At 46.3% G+C, this 18,915-nt stretch overlaps 1 protein-coding gene across 2 annotated transcripts in view; it reads left to right on the forward strand.

Moving 5' to 3' along the window:
• Positions 1 to 18,915, forward strand: part of PYCR3 (pyrroline-5-carboxylate reductase 3) — a 69,414-nt gene that overhangs the window by 16,392 nt on the left and 34,107 nt on the right. For both annotated transcript variants that reach the window (XM_069220881.1, XM_069220880.1), the window contains 2 exons: positions 359 to 538; positions 14,364 to 14,576. In XM_069220881.1, the coding sequence (XP_069076982.1) occupies positions 359 to 538; positions 14,364 to 14,576 (393 nt within the window). The remainder of the gene's footprint in view (positions 1 to 358; positions 539 to 14,363; positions 14,577 to 18,915) is intronic.

An 18,915-nucleotide genomic window follows, 5' to 3' on the forward strand; every position in this document is an offset into this window, starting at 1 on the left:
GTAACAGCTGCCTGGAGTGGAGTGTCGCTTACAGACAGGCCCTGGCTTCGCAGGTGGTCTCCAGTGGCTCCCAGGCCCTCTTCCGGGTGCAGGGTGAGGCAGGTGGAGTCGTAGGACATGAGGCAACTAAAGACACTTCTCAGGACAGTGCCTGGTTCGAGTCTGTCCTCATGGCAGTGCAGCCCGCTAGAGTCTCACTTCCCAACGTGCAGTGGCACAGTCCTCTTTGGGCACACATGTTCAGGGTTATTCTAGGTGTGTGCTGTACACATTTGCCTAAAATAAGACATTGAAATGTGAGCTAAAGGCTTTGTAGAATTCATTTATCAGTGTTGTTTTTGTTGTCTGTTGTATTTAGGATCACGGCTGTAGAACAACCCATTCCAATGTCACTGTGCTGAAGGACTGCAAAGTGGTCATTTTAGCCACGAAACCACATATTGTTCCCGGAGTTTTGAAAGAGGTATCGTCTTCGGTCACCAAAGAGCATACAGTGGTATCCTTGGCTGCTGGTATCACTCTTGAAACATTGGAAATGGTGAGTATTCTTAAAGGGTATCTCTTTTCAGAGTCACCCCTTCACAGAAACATGCAAATTGTATTTCACCCATTTAGAGAAGGGCACAAAATACAAGGTAGCATTTTCACATACTTTGCAAGTTAGGTGCATCCATTAGCAACCACTCTCTCATATTTTAGTTTTTCTCAAGTTAGTTGGATATAAAATATGGCATCATACATAGGTCAGGACGACACTGGCCTTGCTTAAAAGCCGCATGAGGTGATAACAAAAGTTAATTTTATATTGTTTTTGTCAGTATCCTTAACAGCGGAGAATTTGGAAAGAGGTGTTTGAGACAGTGTGCTTATGTATGTGCTGGTTAATGTATGTGTTTTCATCAAAGTCTTCAAAGAACCTGTGTTCCAGATTAGGGAAGAAGATTGCATTGGTGGAAACAAAGTGGGCTTTGTGCCTACACCCTTCCAACAGAATCTCTCTTTCTTGTCCAGTTCCCCAGTCCAGGTTAAAGCTGTATCCCTAATTTGTACATTGAAAAGGCAACACACTCGTATCCTATTCCAGTCTTGGCAAAGTGGATTCACTGGAATATCCACTGTGGGAGATCCCATCTCTGCACAATAGATGACCAATCTTTTGAAGAATTACAGAATATTAACACACACCTGCTTGACCTCTTTCTTGCTCACCTTAATGTAATCTATATCATAAGCTGCTTCTTCAGACTCCCAGGGAGCAGCTCACCTGAAGCGATCACTCCAATTGGGGAGACGTGTGAGCATCATCTGGACAGAACCACACTGATTGCTGTACAGCAGAGCAGCCTGCTGAGTTAGTAGACATTTTCATTACTACAGCTGTCGGGTTATGCCATCTAACCTAGTCTTGCAGCTGCCTAGGCTGTGTGCTACCTGGGTCTAAACGCTATATTAGCTGCAGTATCCCCCTCTGCGCCCTTTGAGTTGCCAGGGGCCCTTTTTCTGGTTCCCTTTTCAATGGTGGTAAAAGGGAAGAGTCACTCCAGAGTTCAGTTTCCAACATAGATTGGCACATAGATTTAATCTGGAAGATGGTTTTGATTAGATTTGGGACCTCTGTGTGATTGACTGCTGACAGCATCTGGCCCAGTCTCTTGAGTGAGTCTGTCCCTTTCGCCAAAACAATGTTAAGAGTGGAAGATGGCACACAACCTAGGCCATGCAAAAGAAAAAGCATATTAACTTGATTTTTTTTTTTAATAAAAAGGATGCACATGCTATTTGGCAAAGAAAGATTTTTGCACGATAACTCGGTCAAACGTAGAACAGTCACCAGGCAGATCCACCTTTGAATATCTAAATGTGATGTCCTCTGCTGGTAGATTAATGTCTGCTTGATTTCAATAGATTTATGCTTGGTCTTTTGGTCACCTCTTAGCTTTAAGCACATAGACTCGATAGTTCAGCCTCGTAATTGAAGCTTTTTGCAGGTGGCATCTGGGGCTTAGGTGGAAATAATGTTTACAGAGAGGAGCAGTTTCTCTTTAACTGCTCAAGGGACCAAATCCAAAGTACCCGGCACGTGCCTGAGTGCACCCAACTCGCTCACCGAACCACAGCCACACCGGTGCTGCTTTCTCAACCCTGCAGCGCACTGTTTTTGCCAAGTAAACAATATGTTTCATTCTTATAACACGTCTCTCTCTGCCTGCTCAGTTCATACATGGATGCTCTGTTCCATGCTGGCTCCACAGGGCGCAACTGTCTGTCCACTTTACCAGTCAATTCCTTCTGCAATTCACTCTATTCTCACCTGTATATCCTCTCATCGGCTCCACCTTCTCACAACACTACAACATACAGATCCTGCTTGGAATCTATTTCACCTTCCAGTCCTTATCTCCTTTTTACCTCCATTTCCTGTTCTATCATTCACCCTTCTAGTACTAGTGCTTGCTACCCTCAACTCTTCAACAACTCATGTCTCTCACTCTAACTCCCTTGTTCCAACCCATCCTTCCCTCTTCATTTTCCCCATTCCCTCCCACACTCGTAATGTCAGTCCTCATCCTTCTTGACCCCAGCTCCTCTTCATTCCCAACATTCACCCTATCCACTGCAATCGTCCTTCAATCCCTAATAACCCCATCACCTACAACAATTTCCATTACTTTATCAAATACAACAGTGCAACTCTCCAGTGTCCTCTATAATGCAAGACCATTGATCAAGAACCACACTAACATCTATGATTTTTTTGCCAGATTTAGACACTGATCTGCGATTCATCACGCAAACTTGGCTACGTCAGAACACCTACTCAATGGAATAGCTGATGGTTAAAAAGTCCTCATGGAAAACACTCTGGAGTAGTACTCGTTGTCCACAAAAGCTCATTACCTATAAGACCCAAATCTAAATCATACCGCTATTGAATGAGAATTACTGCTTGTCCGGTAAACTCCTATAATCACCTTCTTTTCTGCACTTTTCCTTCTCTCTAAACCTCACCTGCCACAATCCCACATTTCTCCCCTAATGGCAGATGTTGCAGATATCACCACAAAACATCCCAATCTCTCCTTAATAGGTGGCTTTACGCATGAATTAGTAAACAAACAAAGTAGCGGAGCACTCTGCTTAGACGTGTCATGAGCAAGGGCCAGGAGTACGTAACAATGTAATCACTTTACCTACCAAATAGATATACATACGAAGAAAGTCACAAGACACAAACATTTCCACTATGCATCTCACTATATTGCATATTCTCTTTTTCCTCTTGTGTCCTAACCTTGACCCAATATTTAAAACCTGACCTTTTTTGTTTGCACTGTTTTTTTTGCTAGAACGAGATATTAGGGTTCACTTCCTCTTCTTACCCTGTTTTAATATAAACTATATCGGATATTGTAAGGAAATGCCTCCTTGGCATGGTTACCTCCTGACTTTTTACCTTTGCTGATGCCAAGTTATGATTTGAAAGTGTGCTGAGACCCTGCTAACCAGGCCCCAGCACCAGTGTTCGTTCCCTAACCTGTACCTTTGTTTCCACAATTGGCACACCCTGGCATCCAGGTAAGTCCCTTGTAACTGGTACCTCTGGTACCAAGGGCCCTGATGCCAGGGAAGGTCTCTAAGGGCTGCAGCATGTCTTATGCCACCCTGGGGACCCCTCACTCAGCACAGACACACTGCTTGCCAGCTTGTGTGTGCTAGTGGGGATAAAACGACTAAGTCGACATGGCACTCCCCTCAGGGTGCCATGCCAACCTCACACTCCCTATAGGTATAGATAAGTCACCCCTCTAGCAGGCCTTACAGCGCTAAGGCAGGGTGCACTATACCATAGGTGAGGGCATAAGTGCAAGAGCACTATGCCCCTACAGTGTCTAAGCAACACCTTAGACATTGTAAGTGCAGGGTAGCCACAAGAGTATATGGTCTGGGAGTCTGTCATGCACGAACTCCACAGCACCATAATGGCTACACTGAAAACTGTGAAGTTTGGTATCAAACTTCTCAGCACAATAAATGCACACTGATGCCAGTGTATATTTTATTGTAACATACACCCCAGAGGGCACCTTAGAGGTGCCCCCTGAAACCTTAACCGACTACCAGTGTGGGCTGACTAGTTTTAGCAGCCTGCCACACACCAGACATGTTGCTGGCCACATGGGGAGAGTGCCTTTGTCACTCTGTGGCTAGTAACAAAGCCTGTACTGGGTGGAGGTGCTTCTCACCTCCCCCTGCAGGAACTGTAACACCTGGCGGTGAGCCTCAAAGGCTCACCCCCTTTGTTATAGCACCCCAGGGCACTCCAGCTAGTGGAGTTGCCCGCCCCCTCCGGCCACGGCCCCACTTTTGGCGGCAAGGCCGGAGGCGATAATGAGAAAAACAAGGAGTCACTGGCCAGTCAGGACAGCCCCTAAGGTGTCCTGAGCTGAGGTGACTGACTTTTAAAAAATCCTCCATCTTGCAGATGGAAGATTCCCCCAATAGGATTAGGGATGTGACCCCTCCCCTCAGGGAGGAGGCACAAAGAGGGTGTAGCCACCCTCAGGGCTAGTAGCCATTGGGTACTAACCCCCCAGACCTAAACACACCCCTAAATCGAGTATTTAGGGGCTCCCAGAACACAGCGAGATAGATTCCTGCAACCTAAGAAGGACAACTGCTGAGCTGAAAACCTGCAGAGAAGACGGAGACACCGACTTCTTTGGCCCCAGCTCTACCGGCCTGTCTCCCCACTTCTAAAGACACTGCTCCGGCGACGCGTTCCACAGGGTCCAGCGACCTCTGAAGCCTCAGAGGACTACCCTGCATCTAGAAGGACCAAGAACTCCTGAGGACAGCGGCTCTGTTCCACAAAGACTGCAACTTTGCAACAAAGAAGCAACTTTGAAACAACACATGTTTCCCGCCGGAAGCGTGAGGCTTTGCACTCTGCACCCAACACCCCCGGCTCGACTTGTGGAGAACAAACACCACAGGAAGGATTCCCCGGTGACTATGAGACTGTGAGTAGCCAGAGTTGACCCCCCTGAGCCCCTACAGCGACACCTGCAGAGGGAATCCCGAGGCTCCCCCTGACCGCGACTGCCTGCTTCAAAGACCCGACGCCTGGTAAAGACACTGCACCCGCAGTCCCCAGGACCTGAAGGATCCGACCTCCAGTGCTGGAGCGACCCCCAGGTGGCCCTCTCCCTTGCCCAGGTGGTGGCTACCCCGAGGAGCCCCCCCCCCCCCCCCCCCCCCTTGCCTGCCTGCATCGCTGAAGAGACCCCTTGGTCTCCCATTGAAAGCTATTGCGAACCCGACGCCTGTTTGCACACTGCACCCGGCCGCCCCCGTGCCGCTGAGGGTGTACTTTTTGTGCTGACTTGTGTCCCCCGGTGCCCTACAAAACCCCCCCTGGTCTGCCCTCCGAAGTCACGGGTACTTACCTGCTGGCAGACTGGAACCGGGGCACCCCCTTCTCCATTGAAGCCTATGCATTTTGGGCACCACTTTGACCTCTGCACCTGACCGGCCATGAGCTGCTGGTGTGGTAACTTTGGGCTTGCCCTGAACCCCCAACGGTGGGCTACCTTGGACCCAACTTTGAACCCTGTAGGAGGTTTACTTACCTGCAAATCTAACAAACACTTACCTCCCCCAGGAACTGTTGAAAATTGCACTGTCTAGTTTTAAAATAGCTATTTGCCATTTGTGTGAAAATGGTATATGCTGTTTTGCTAATTCAAAGTTCCTAAAGTTCCTAAGTGAAATACCTTTCATTTAAAGTATTGTTTGTAAATCTTGAACCTGTGGTTCTTAAAATAAACTAAGAAAATATATTTTTCTATACAAAAACCTATTGGCCTAGAATTGTCTCTGAGTGTGTGTTCCCTATTTATTGCCTGTGTGTGTACAACAAATGCTTAACACTACCCTCTGATAAGCCTACTGCTCGACCACACTACCACAAAATAGAGCATTAGAATTATCTCTTTTTGCCACTATCTTACCTCTAAGGGGAACCCTTGGACTCTGTGCATGCTATTTCTTACTTTGAAATAGTACATACAGAGCCAACTTCCTACAGATATTACATGCATATATTTAACCACATTGGAACTTTTAAATTTATCTCTTGGCCTGCCCACCTCCCGGAGAATAACCTAGATGCTATTTGTGCCCCTTTTGAACCTCATCACAGTTATCTGGAGGTATCAAATTTGAACCTGGAGTTGCCTAAACAACTGCTAGAGCATATAAAAGTCTGGACTCTTCCGCGTTCTGTAATAATAATAATTCTTCACTTACCATTAACACCTCCAGTCTTAGTACAAAAGTTCCATTATCAGACCTTGACAATATCTTACTGTAAAAACCAGGAGAACCTCCCATTGATGTATGAATGGGGGCTTGATGGCACCATGTCAGAAAAACCTTAAATCCAGCAAAAGAAAAGTACTGGAAAAGACAAACCATCCTAAGGACAAACTGAGTCTGCAACAACACCAAGGAACTTCAGAAGACAATCACTGATTCTTCTGAAGCTAGATTGCTTAAAAGGCTATACTCTTCTGTCTGACATCCAAACAGCTGTGCCCAGCGAGGAGCACAGTCCGAAACATGGGACAACACCAAGGCTACAGTGGACTCTAATGGGGTAGCTGCACGTCTGCTGTGGGGTCTTTCTGCTGAATTTGCTTTGAAACCCAATATATTTGAGTCTCTGGAGTAGAGTGGGTGGGATAATGGACTGTATCAAAGTCCTCCCCTGGTATTCTTCCTTCCTGAGTAATAAATCTTGAATTCCACCTCTGCTCCTTTTTTGCTCTGACCATTTTCCCCTCCCCTGTGGAGATCCCCAATGACTCTGTGGGCAACACACACATTTTACCTAACTTCAAAGCCCAACTGAGATGCATTGCTGTACCATTGTTTATTTCCTCCTTGTCACAGATAATTAGATGCTACTGAATTACCTCAAATGAAATGCATCAAAAACTGACATACTAGCCTGTGTTAAATGAACTGCTTTTCACCTGTCCACCACCAAGATCATGGCCCACATTCTAACCTTCTTTATAGGTCAACCTACAACCAAACCTCTGCTCAAACCTGAATTCCGAAATGAGTGCCCAAGATCCAGATGCAGACATGAGCATTTTTCGACACCCCACCTCCCCAATCAGCAATACAAAGTGCTATTCCTTCTAGTATAATACAATAAAGCAAATATCTTGGTGCTTGAAGAACTCACTAAAATAGACGAGTAGTGGTGCAAGATCTTGGTTTTGTTGAACGCCAATCAAATGTACTGTATCAAAGAATGATTTCAAAAACCTGCACAGGAATTAGCATTCTCTTCGTGATTCATTTCCAGTGCTAGGGCTGGTTGTGCTACACCCTCCAGTCCAGAGGCTTTATTGGTGGTATTTTCCCTATGAATGGTGTTTCCCCAGAACATCCTCATGCCTATGATGAGCAGTCACATAGTTATTTACAGCCAGTGCATAGATGGTATAGCACTAGTTTAGTTTCTTCCACTGACATTGTAAGTAGGCTGGCAGTGGATAGATGATTCCTTTCTAGGTCAAGCTTCAGCTGGCACCATGGTATGTCCTTTTTCATTTAAGTTCTCTAACTTGACGGCACCAGGAAACAAAGGATTTCTCGCTGAATTTTATAAACTTATCTCGGGCAGCCTGGCTGATAAACCACAATAAGGCCCTGCAGCGAGGTTGCCTCCCGGACTCTATGAAGGTGGCAATAATTGTCATGTTACCTAAACCAGGCAGGGACCCCATGGACATGGATTCTTACAGACCACTCTCAGTGTGAAATGTTGATCAGAAGTTCCTCTGCTGTCCTGGCAAAGAGGCTGCTCCCCTATCTTCCATGACTCTTCCATACTTATCAGTCAGGTTTTATCCCACAGCGAAGTATGCTGTGCAACTTAGGTTGGTTGACTTGCCCATGTACTCCACACGCCAGAGTTACAAGATGACCCTTACATGCTGGCCTTTCTGGAGGTGGAACAAGCCTTTGACTTCTTATGCTGGGAGTATATTTGGCAAGTACTAGTCTGACTGGGATTGGGACTCAAATATATTAAATGAGTGCAACTGTTCTACAAGTCCTCAAAGACTAGGGTGAGAACAGGTTGATATGTGTCGGAAAACATTGACTTACATTGCTTATGGGGATGCCCCATGTCCCACATTGATTTTCGCCACTGCAGTGGAACCCTTAGCTTGTCAGCTCCGACAGGCCCTACATGGATGGGGTATACAAGTAGGCAGCACTGAACATATAGTGTCTGTATGCAGATGACACCATGATATATCTCCTAATATTTCAGTTCCGCTATTGCTAAGTGTTATGCTAAAAGTCTGGGAATACTCAAGATTGCGGATTAATATCACTAAATCCCTATTGTTCCTGCTAGGCCAATTGCAGGGCTTGCCTGTGGAACAGCTTTTGGAGGTGGGCCTGCAGTGGGCAGTAGACAAGGTTAAATATCTGGCATTTATATTGCGCATGGAGCGCAACAGACGTATGAATTGAATCTAGGCTGAGTGATATGCAATTTGCATCTCTCTAAGTTCTGGAACACCTTTAGATTGTTCCTGATGGATAAGATTGCGATAATAAAAACGGTTATCTTGCCTCGTTCTCTTTACATCCTTCAGGGTGCTGTGTATGAGGTTCCCCCGGGCCTGTTCCGGGAAATGGACTCCTTCTTGGTGGAGATTCTTTGGGTTGGTGGGAGATGCAGAGTCTGTCTCAATGTACTTAAAAGAGAATGAGGCAAGGGGGTAAACGGAAGTTATCTGACTGATGGATAGACTGTGGGATAGAACGGTTGGCGGGTGATCGGATGAATCCCATACGCCCTGGACTTCGATGTTGGGAGAATGCACCCAATTGACCGGATAGCAGACTCCGTGACAGTTTGTAAATGGCAAGAGGGCGGATGTATAATGTCGTCAGACCTCTACCATGGGGGACGCTTTATTACTATACAGGAGGAGATGGAGACGTTGGATCTGGGAGGAGGTCAGTTCCTCCAATATGCAGAAACAACTAAAGCCAACGTTCCCTGAAGCCCCTGAACCTTCACACCATGATGATTCTGTTAACTATGGAGGGTGGACATGTTGAGCAGATAAACGGACAGCGCTGTTACTTATAGAGGAGTCATGGCAGCGTCTCGGTGACGAGGCTGTCACCCCAACCGGCTGGCACAAAATTCATACCGGGGTCCGTCAGGCATCCTTCTGTGCTTGATTCAAACAGATACAATATAACATTGTGCATGTGCTATACATCTCCCCTGAACGGATACATTCTATCTACCCCAGCAGAGACCAGCACGGTTCCCACGTGTTACGGCACTATCCGATTGTTGTACCTTTCTGGGCGGATGTGCTCTCCCAGATGAAGCACGGAACCGGTTAGGACGCTTCCGTGGCAGATTACCCAATGTTTGCTGGGTCTGCTCCCCAAAGACCCAAAAAAGGCACTGAGCAGGCGATATGCATTACTGGGACTTGCGGTAGCAAAGAGGCGAATTGCAATACATTGGTTGAGCCTTCACCCCCGATGCTTGTAGACGGGGGAACAAATGTTTTACTGAATGGGCAGGAGCGGGAGAGGCGCATATAAGGAGCACATGTAGAAATGCAAAGGCGGCAGGAGCCCTGCTGGCGTGGGGGGCGATTACCCGGGCACTTCTGGAGTCCTCTTTGTTGGCTGCGGAAGTACATAGATGCTAGGTGGTAGAAAACAGGTAAAATGACTGGAAGGCACTGGGGGAGGGGCAGGAGGATAGGGGATATGTCTATATAATGTTTGGTTTGGTTCAACTTACAGTACACTTACTTTATAATGATTCCACTCTTGCGAATGCCTGCAATGCTCTTTAATTGATGTGAGTTGGTTATTATCAATCTTTATTTTTGAGCACCAGAGTTTCTCTGGCACATGCTAACCTGTATTATTGTTATCCTGCCAGCTGATTCTGGCATTTGTTGAGGAGTTGCATCAATATTGGTATTACAGCGTACTGAGATGTGTACTCTTGAATATTAATAAAGCAAAATGTATATAGAAAAAAAAGTTCTCTAACTTGACTCCACCCCAAGGCTGCAATGGTGTCTGTTGCTCAGCTTAACTGCGTGGTCTCTACTGGGCTTATTTGCAGTTTTGTTGATACCCTGACATGGTGTTTTCTGCACAAACATTCTTCTGTTCATGTTCCCCGGAGGTAGCTTAAACAGGATTCCCCTCTCCCTGTCTGTTCAGAGCAGAGGACATACTGGAGGGGAATAGGCCGTGTCCTGCGACCTGTCTTTTGTAACCCAGTCTGTTTCCTAGTTTAGGGCTAGGCCTGGCCTTGACTCCCACCCCCTCCTACCTGGGTAGCCAAACCTTGATCCATCTCCTTGTCCTTCTTACAAGATCTTTCTCTTCGCCATAGCGAAGACAGGAGCCCAGTGCCTTCTTCCGTCATGCACTTTTTGGCTTCATCTTGCATTTAGTGCCCCTTCCCAGTCGTTTCCATCTCCTCAGGCACGTTTGGGCTATTTTGTGTAGTGTTTTTGCTACTGATGTTGCTTCTTAGCGCTGGTGGGCTGCCAGGTGGGCAGGACATGTATTACTGCACACTTTGGGTTCTCTGGCTGGGCTTTACAGCACCACACCCTATTGATGCACGAGGCGCGTGAACATACAGGTTTGCATGTCGCTTTCCTGTGAAGAAGGGCAGGCCTGGCGCAGAAAAGCGTTCAGGAGTGGTGTTATAAACTTCGATTTTTAAGTTTGTAGTAGTTTAGTGCTTTGAAAAGTGTTTGGGGGGGGGGGAAGCTGGTATCGCTATATTATCTGGGGCGTGATAGCATGCACGTCCCACTAGTGTGGCTTCGTGGCACTCCGCCTAGAGCGATTACAGGTGGCCCTGCGAGTTTGGTTGCAGAAGGGTTTGGTATGACCTATGTCGGAAGAGTTGGTTGAAGTGTGTGAGGTCTTGACAGGCTGGTCATGTTGCTGCGATCGAGGCGCTGTACTCTAGTTTAACTATATGTTTGAGAGACAGATTACATGGCATTAGCTGAACCTACAGGTTAGCAGAAAGCTTCCAAAATTCCCCATTAATCGTCTATCATGGGTCTCTACAACTTGCCAGTAGCAAAAGGCCAGCGTTAGGTAGTGAATCTATACTCATAAATTAACCACGCAAATAGGAAGAAGAGTTTTGGCAGCATTTGAAATAGAGCAGGTAGTTCTAGTCTCGGTGACGCACGGAAGTGACCAGTACGCTGCTGTGTACTCCTCCTGCTGGAGCTCAGCGCCCCCTTTTGCTGGGGTTACAAGATACAGCCTCAGACGCAGTTTTAACTTCCAATAAGCAACTAAAACGCCGTTATTCTGGACCAGCTAAACTGGATGGATCATTAGACGGAAACGGAAGGGTGAAATGTGTGATGGCCCTCCTCAGTACAATGCATTTCACTCACTACAGCCTGATTGCATCAGGAGGAAGCAACGCGTGTATGTGATGCAGCCGGCTCCAGACGCCTTCATTTTTGCCTGTTCCATGCAGTATGTACCTTGGATCAGACCTGAAGGGTTTAGCCCACGGCAGTCAAACACAATATCACATTTTCTGTGGCACGACGTGTTGCTCTTGGAACATTCCCCTTCCCTGTGGTCATAGTCTGACGGTAGCTTATTGCACCGCTGAGGACACCAGCTCTTTATTTTCCTGCAAAATAGATCATTTTCATTTTTGCTAAGTACCTCCACTGTAGACTTAAACTACACTGGGTTTTCAGTGTTCTTACTTCAACACCTTTGTGTACTGAATCCACATGATGACCCAAAAACCGCAAATATTCCGTTTGTATTTTTGCTTGCACGCTACACAGGCATCCATATCACATCAGCTTTGGTTTTGAAGTAGCAGGCTAGGCCCTTTAACCAGGGGTTAGATTCCTCTGGCGTGTATTACATTTTCCAGCAACAAAGTGTGTAGTATATGCTACACTTTAGCTTGGGGTAGGCGTGGGCAGTGCCCAGAGCGCTCCTCAAAAGCTGGCGAGCGATGTAATTACATGTTGGTGCACAGAATGCCAATGGCGGATAGGCTTTAATCCACTGCGGACACTCCTTGACCCTTTTTCTCGCACTTTTAGGTTCCAGTTTCCTGTATGTGACAGGGTTGTCCTCTTTTTTTCTTCCTCTGCCTTTCCGATCTGTGTATTTCCCCCTCTCACAATCAGTAAATATCTGCTATGGGAAAAATAAGTGCTGGTGCCTCGCACCGGCTCAAGTTGAGCACTGGGTGGTTGATTGTGGTAACCCTTGCCTCGGAGTTGAAGGAAGTTTCTATTAACTTTTGACTTGGGGCTGAGAGCAGTTTACATTTTGTATGTACATTTCAACTTCTAGTAACCGGAGAAGTGTTGGATCCTGAAAGGGGTGTGCATGGCTGAAGGTTGGGGAGTAGAGGACTGTGCAAGACTATAGATGCAAGCAAGAAGGTGCCACTGGGTTTTTCGTTGCTTCTACGGTGAATACATTAACTAGATGGCAATCGGGGAAGAAGGGGTGCACGCAGTGCTGATTATGGCATGTGTGAAGCTAGGTTGTATCGGCACAAACAGTGTACGTTGATATTAGAGCTCATGTTGATGTGTGCGTAAAACAGAGTTTTTGGTAGTTGGCAACAACCCAATACTCTGGGAGCAAATCAACTGGCCTTCGTTTCTTGGGAAGCGTGTACCCCCTCAACCCCCCAAAGCCCAGGGGTCATACTGGACCTGCGGCTCACCGTGCTATCACAGCCAAGGAAGGTAGCAGCATGCTGTTTTGTCTTCCTTAGAGGTCTAAGGAAGGTATTAAAATGGCTTCCATTGGAGGCTCGTAGGTCCATGAATCAAGGGCTTATTTTATCCCGCTTGGACTTGGGCAGTTTGCTTTACCTGGGTAACCCAAAGGCTATCATCAGTAAGTTGCACATTATCCAGAATGCGCAGCCCTTACTCTGTTGGTATTCCGAAAACACAGTCCGTTCGTGCAGCACTCAAGACTTTGAATTGGTTGCCAGTACTTTCAAGAATACAGCTCAGGGTATTATGCATGACACACCGAGCTAAGCATAAGAAGGGCCCCAGTATCCTCCTTCAGCTGGTCACCTCGTATCAGCACGATAGAGATCTCAGATCAGATACTTCGGGTCTTTTGACTATTCCCAGGGTTAAGAGAGCCGGGGAGGAGGTCGCTCTTTCACTCATCTTGCCCCTAAACTCTGGAACTCTTTACCGCCTAGTCACAATTTAACCAATTTCAGGAATCCTTTAAAAACTCATCTTTATCCCTAAACTCTTGTTACTCTTCTCTCCATCGAGGATTGGCAGTGCTTGGGAGCCCACTGGAGTAGCCATGCGCTTTGCAAGCGCTGTGAATCGAATAGTGATGGTGGTTGAATGCAGAGTGCGCACCGGGAGAGTTCTTTGCCCAGCAAAGCTGCAGAGTTACACTATTGCCAGTGGCATAGGTAGGAGGAAGAAGTAACTAGTTGGCCGGTTTGTGAGTGATGAATGGTCAACCTGCTTTGGTAAATCAGATCACTTGTTGCCTGTGTTAATGTTAATTTTATTTATTTAGTTATTTACCATGTATTATGTACGCTACATCAGTGCATTTTACACACATCTATGATCTCGGGATACACAAGGAAAAGAGAAAGGTAGCGTGAATGCATCTACCATAGAAGAATTATGGTGGTGCCACAGGAAAGAGCCAGGGTTTGGGAGCTCTTCAGACGATACTGTGTCCATGAAGGTGCAAGTGTCGGGCAGCCGCGTGCCATGGCTTTAGAGAATGGTAGTCCGTGAAAGGTGGAAGTTCTTCCTGAATTCAAATGGATAATGAACATGACATATTAATAGAGATATATTGTAATGACATCTGTTAGAACTCATACGGATACCACATTTTCGATGTAGTATTCATCTGATTTAATTATAGCTTTAGTACTGCAGCTGATAAATGTACTCACAAATTCCTGTTCCCAAATCTGTGCTATTCCCTCCTAATCAGCAAAGATGTGCTGCATCATGCACTGAGGTTAAACTAGAACTAACAGTTGGTTTGATTTCAGTTGATTTACTTAGAAATAGTTTTTGTGAATCCTCTTTTGATTGACGGGAAAAAAACTTATCTAAATTTACTGTAAGTATTTGGGACAATTAGCTGATTGTGGTGGTTCTGGTCACCACGCCCCCTGCTGCCGTGATACCCAGCTGCACTGTGTTTGATTGCTGACTGAAGTGCAAGTCACTTATCCGCTGCTCTCTTGTCAGCTTCTTCCCCCAGAGACCAGTGTGGTGCGAGTGATGCCGAACCTGCCGTGTGTGGTGCAGGCGGGGGCCGTGGTGTTTTGCCGGGGCCGCTATGCCGGAGACCAGCAGACAACTCTTCTGAAGACTCTGATGTCCGCGTGCGGCTTGTGTGAAGAAGTTCCAGAGTCCTACATTGATATCCACACAGGGCTGAGTGGCAGCGGGGTGGCATATGTAAGTATTGACAAATGGGGGTATTGCCTGTCTGCATCCATACTCAACAACACTTTGGGCCAGATGTACCAAAGGATTTTACCCATTCTGTGTCTATGGGAAAAAGCTTTCGTACATATGGCCCTTTATTCCTACAATAGAGCCGACCTGGGATCGGTGTCTGCTCGAAGTGTCTTTGTGATGTCAGCAGATTCCGAGTATGGAGTGGCACACTTCCGACTCTGTGTATCTGATGGGGAATTTCAAACTTTTTGCCTACCAAGAAAAGAAACCATACTGCTCTTGAAGTATAGCCTTCTTGTCTGCATCTTTGGCAGTGAGACCTTACAATAAGAATCATCCTTGCAGCCGATGCGTATTGGCTCCTTGTTGCTGTGACATGACGGTAGTGAAACTAAACATTACACAACTTTTTTTTTTTTTTAACAATAACTATAATCTCATCAAATTAACAGCTACTTGAACTTGACATTTCGCTGTATGAGAGCCATTCATCTCCTCAAAGCCTTTCACTCACCAGTGCCCCCTCGTGCACCTCTCTTCCTTCTGCTGAGCTCCAGCCTCTGAGTGTTGCACCCGCCTTGCCTCTCCTTGCATTCCTCCTGTTCCCTACTTCCCATCTTTGTCTTTCCAGCACCAACTCCTTCCCTTGTTTTGCAAGTTTGTCCCTTTCCTTCCATGACATACATCCTCCCGAAAGCTAAAACTGCCTCTTCTTGCAGCATCCTGTGAGAGCTGGGAGAAATGGAGCTACATCCCAGAGGAAATTAGGTGGGAAGGAGCTGGGACTGGGTAGACTCAACAGCCACAAAATTGGGACGAAAGGCCGCAGTGCAAAAGCAAAGTTGGCACCCAAAGCAGCACTTACAGACAGTACATAATTGGGGAAAGTTTAGCTACTCAGAACTGGAGATTGTTTATCAAACACTGGTGGTCCGAATGACTATAGACAACGCAAATTCGGTAGGAAAAAAACAGCAAAGGCATATTGTTAATATTTGGACAGTATATGTGGGAAGGGAAAAGCAAACTTAACCCAACATTACTACTTATGTTAACTTTCTAATGTACATCAGTGCCTAACATTATCTTTAATGGAAAACTCAGTCTTCAGATTGATTGTCTCAACTACCCACCTCCCAGTTTGGCGACAGTCTCCTTATCACCATCATGTAACATTTCTCGGTGGCAAATGGAGCTTCAAAGGAGTCTATCTGAACTAGAATTCTGATGTAAAAAACAAATCGTGGTATTTTGTTTACTTCTAGGTGCTATGGCAAAGAACTGGTCCCAGTTGCCTTCCCTGCGAGCTCAGACCTACAAAAGGAATGAGTACATGATCAGTGATGAGAGAACGAGTTGGTACCTTTGCAGTGAGGCTTTTCAGGGTAGCATAACAAATGAGTGATTCTTACCAAGTGCAGAACTCAGAGGAGCTATGGACGGGCTGAAAGTACAGTACAAAAACCCTGACCATTTGCAGTGACAGCACAGAGAAATGAGTCCTAACGAGTGTTCTCCATTGGCACCGAGCCGTGATTAACTCATTTGCTGAAATATAAGAACAGTACCTTACTTACAAAACAAAGTCCTGAAAGTGTCGGTTCTATCACCCCAGCTCTCGGCAGTCATGTTCCTGTGCTTGTAAGGCGAATAAAAGTCAGAGGATGTAATAGCGGTTACCTGACACCACTAGAGCGTTATCAAATGTCATTACAGCCTTGGAAAAACCCCAGGGGAGCATAATGCCAGGCGAAACATGTCTGTTGCTCTTTCAGAGAGGCAAAAAGCTGCTAACTGAAGATGAATACTGTGCATTACAAGCGAGAATGCTAAATTCTGCTCCTAATTTCTATTGCTCATTATTTAATTAATTTGGTGTAAAGGTTCCCCGCTCCCAAACAAGAAAGAAGTACTCACCAAGTAATATCTTCAGCGGTTCCAGCCACTAGCTTACAGAGACCTCCTTTCTCCTATATACATGTATGTTCGATGGCATGTGTAGCTGCAGATACACATGCTATGCATATCTCTTCCAACATCTAGTGTTGGGCTCTGAGTGTTACAAGTTGCTTTTCTTCGAAGAAGTCTTTTCGGAGTCACGGGATCGAGTGACTCCTCGGTTCCATTGCGCATGGGCATTGACTCCATTGTTAGATTGTCTTCTTTCCATGGTCTGGTTCGGACGTGTTTCCTTTCGCTCCGAGATTTCGACTCGGAAAACCTTATCCGTCGGTATTGTTTCGATCATGTTTCCCATCTAGCATCAAATCGGTAGTACAGTCGGAACATTTGTATTTATTTTATTTAATTAATTTTTTTTATCCCCTTCGGGGTGCGTGCACCCGACTCTGGTCTGTTCAGGCCTACCGCGTGGAAGCCTGATGGATCGGACTCTATTCCGATTCTGCCGTCTGTGCCACGCAAAGTACCCCTACACAGACCAGCACCTGGTTTGTAATTTGTGCCTTTCTCCAGACCATCGGGAGGAAGATTGTGAGGCCTGCTGATTATTTCGATCAAAGACCCTCCGAGATCGCAGAGCCCGAAGACTCGAATTGGTGTCGAAAAGCAGCAAACATCTCGACGTCACTGAAGAAGAGCAGGCGCAGACAGCAGTCTCCATCCGAGACACAGATTCCGAACAAGTCGGAAGACGACAGACCCATCACAGCTGGACAGTATGTGAGTACGTCTGCCCCTACACCCCTGCACAAAAAACATGTAAAGGCCTTGGGTACACCACTGCCGGAAGGCCATGGTTCGACCCGAAAAACAAATGTTGGCGACAGTCCTTCAGGGTTGGTGCCGAAAAAGGCCACTCCTCCATCTACTTCGGAGTCTAGTAAATCCGTTAAAGGCACCGTTTCGGACTCCAGTAAAAAAAAGCCCATCCTTCGGAGTCGAAAATTCGGCAATCCGCTTCCGAGCTGAGACCTTCCACTACCTTTTCAGGACCGTAAAAACACACTTCGGAGCCGAAAAAATCCTCATATACAGAGGAAAAAGGGCTTTCAAAAAAATTGAGAGAATCTCAGAAGATCTCTGAGGAAGAGACTGACATTGAACCAATTTTACAAATTATGGATGAGAGACAATCCAGAATACATATCCATAAGGAGACAGGAAGAATTATCACTGCACCTCCTTTTAAAAACAAAAAGAAAGCTGGCTTTCCAAGAGGAACTGGACTCTATACAGCCACCAGCGAAGGTGCAAAAACAAAAGAAGCCACTACCTCTTCATACTTCTCCTCCTCATTCTCCACAATTATCTTTCTCACCTCACAGCAGCCCACCACCAATGCCTTCTCCAACACATTTGTTATATTCACAGGGAGGTACAGCAGACCCATGGGATCTCTATGACCTTGATCCCATCCCAGATAATGACCCAGACATTTACCCATCAAAACCTTCTCCTCTAGGAGATACCACTGCATGCAGCCAAGTCATAGCCAGGGCAGCAGCTTATCATGGGGTAACCATGCATTCTGAGCCATTGGAAGAAGATTTCCTATTTAATACACTATCTTCTACACATTCCAGGTACCAGTGTCTCCCAGTGTTACCAGGCATGGTTAAACACGCAGACCAAACTTTTAGCGAGCCTGCAAATGCTAGGATTATCACCCCTAGAATTGATAAAGTATAAGCCTGCACCTTCTGACCCAGATTACATTACTCACCAGGTCCCTCCAGACTCGGCGGTAGACAGTGCAGCAAGAAAGAGGGCAAATAGCCAGTCATCAGGAGATGCACCTCCTCCTGATAAGGAGAGCAGGAAATTTGACGCAGCAGGAAAGAGCGTTGCTACACAGGCAGCAAATCACTGGAGAATTGCAAATTCTCAGGCACTTCTAGCCAGATATGATAGGGCCCGTTGCGATGAAATGCAGGATATTATACAGCATCTCCCAAAAGAGCACCAGAAGAGGGCACAGCAAGTAGTAGAAGAGCCAAGTGATTAGCAATAATCAGATAAGATCTGCCCTTGATGCTGCTGATACAGCTGCAAGGAGCATAAACACTGCCATCACAATCAGAAGACATGCATGGCTGCGCTCCCCTGGCTTTAAACCAGAAATTCAACAGGCAGTACTTAATGTGCCTTTTGATAAAAAGCACCTCTTTGGCCCAGACCTGGACACTACTGTTGAAAAACTGAGGAAGGTCTCCGATACTGCGAAAGCAAGGGGCGCTTCATACACCACCCCATATAGAGGTTCATTTCGCAGGCCACAGTTTCGAGGAGGTTTTAAGCCACAATCATCAGAAGCTTCCACCTCCCAAACAAAGCAACCACAACAAACCCAGTATCAACGAGGTGGGTTTAGAGG

This window comes from Pleurodeles waltl, chromosome 2_2 (assembly GCF_031143425.1).
Source record: "Pleurodeles waltl isolate 20211129_DDA chromosome 2_2, aPleWal1.hap1.20221129, whole genome shotgun sequence".
NCBI classification, from domain to species: Eukaryota; Metazoa; Chordata; class Amphibia; order Caudata; family Salamandridae; genus Pleurodeles; species Pleurodeles waltl.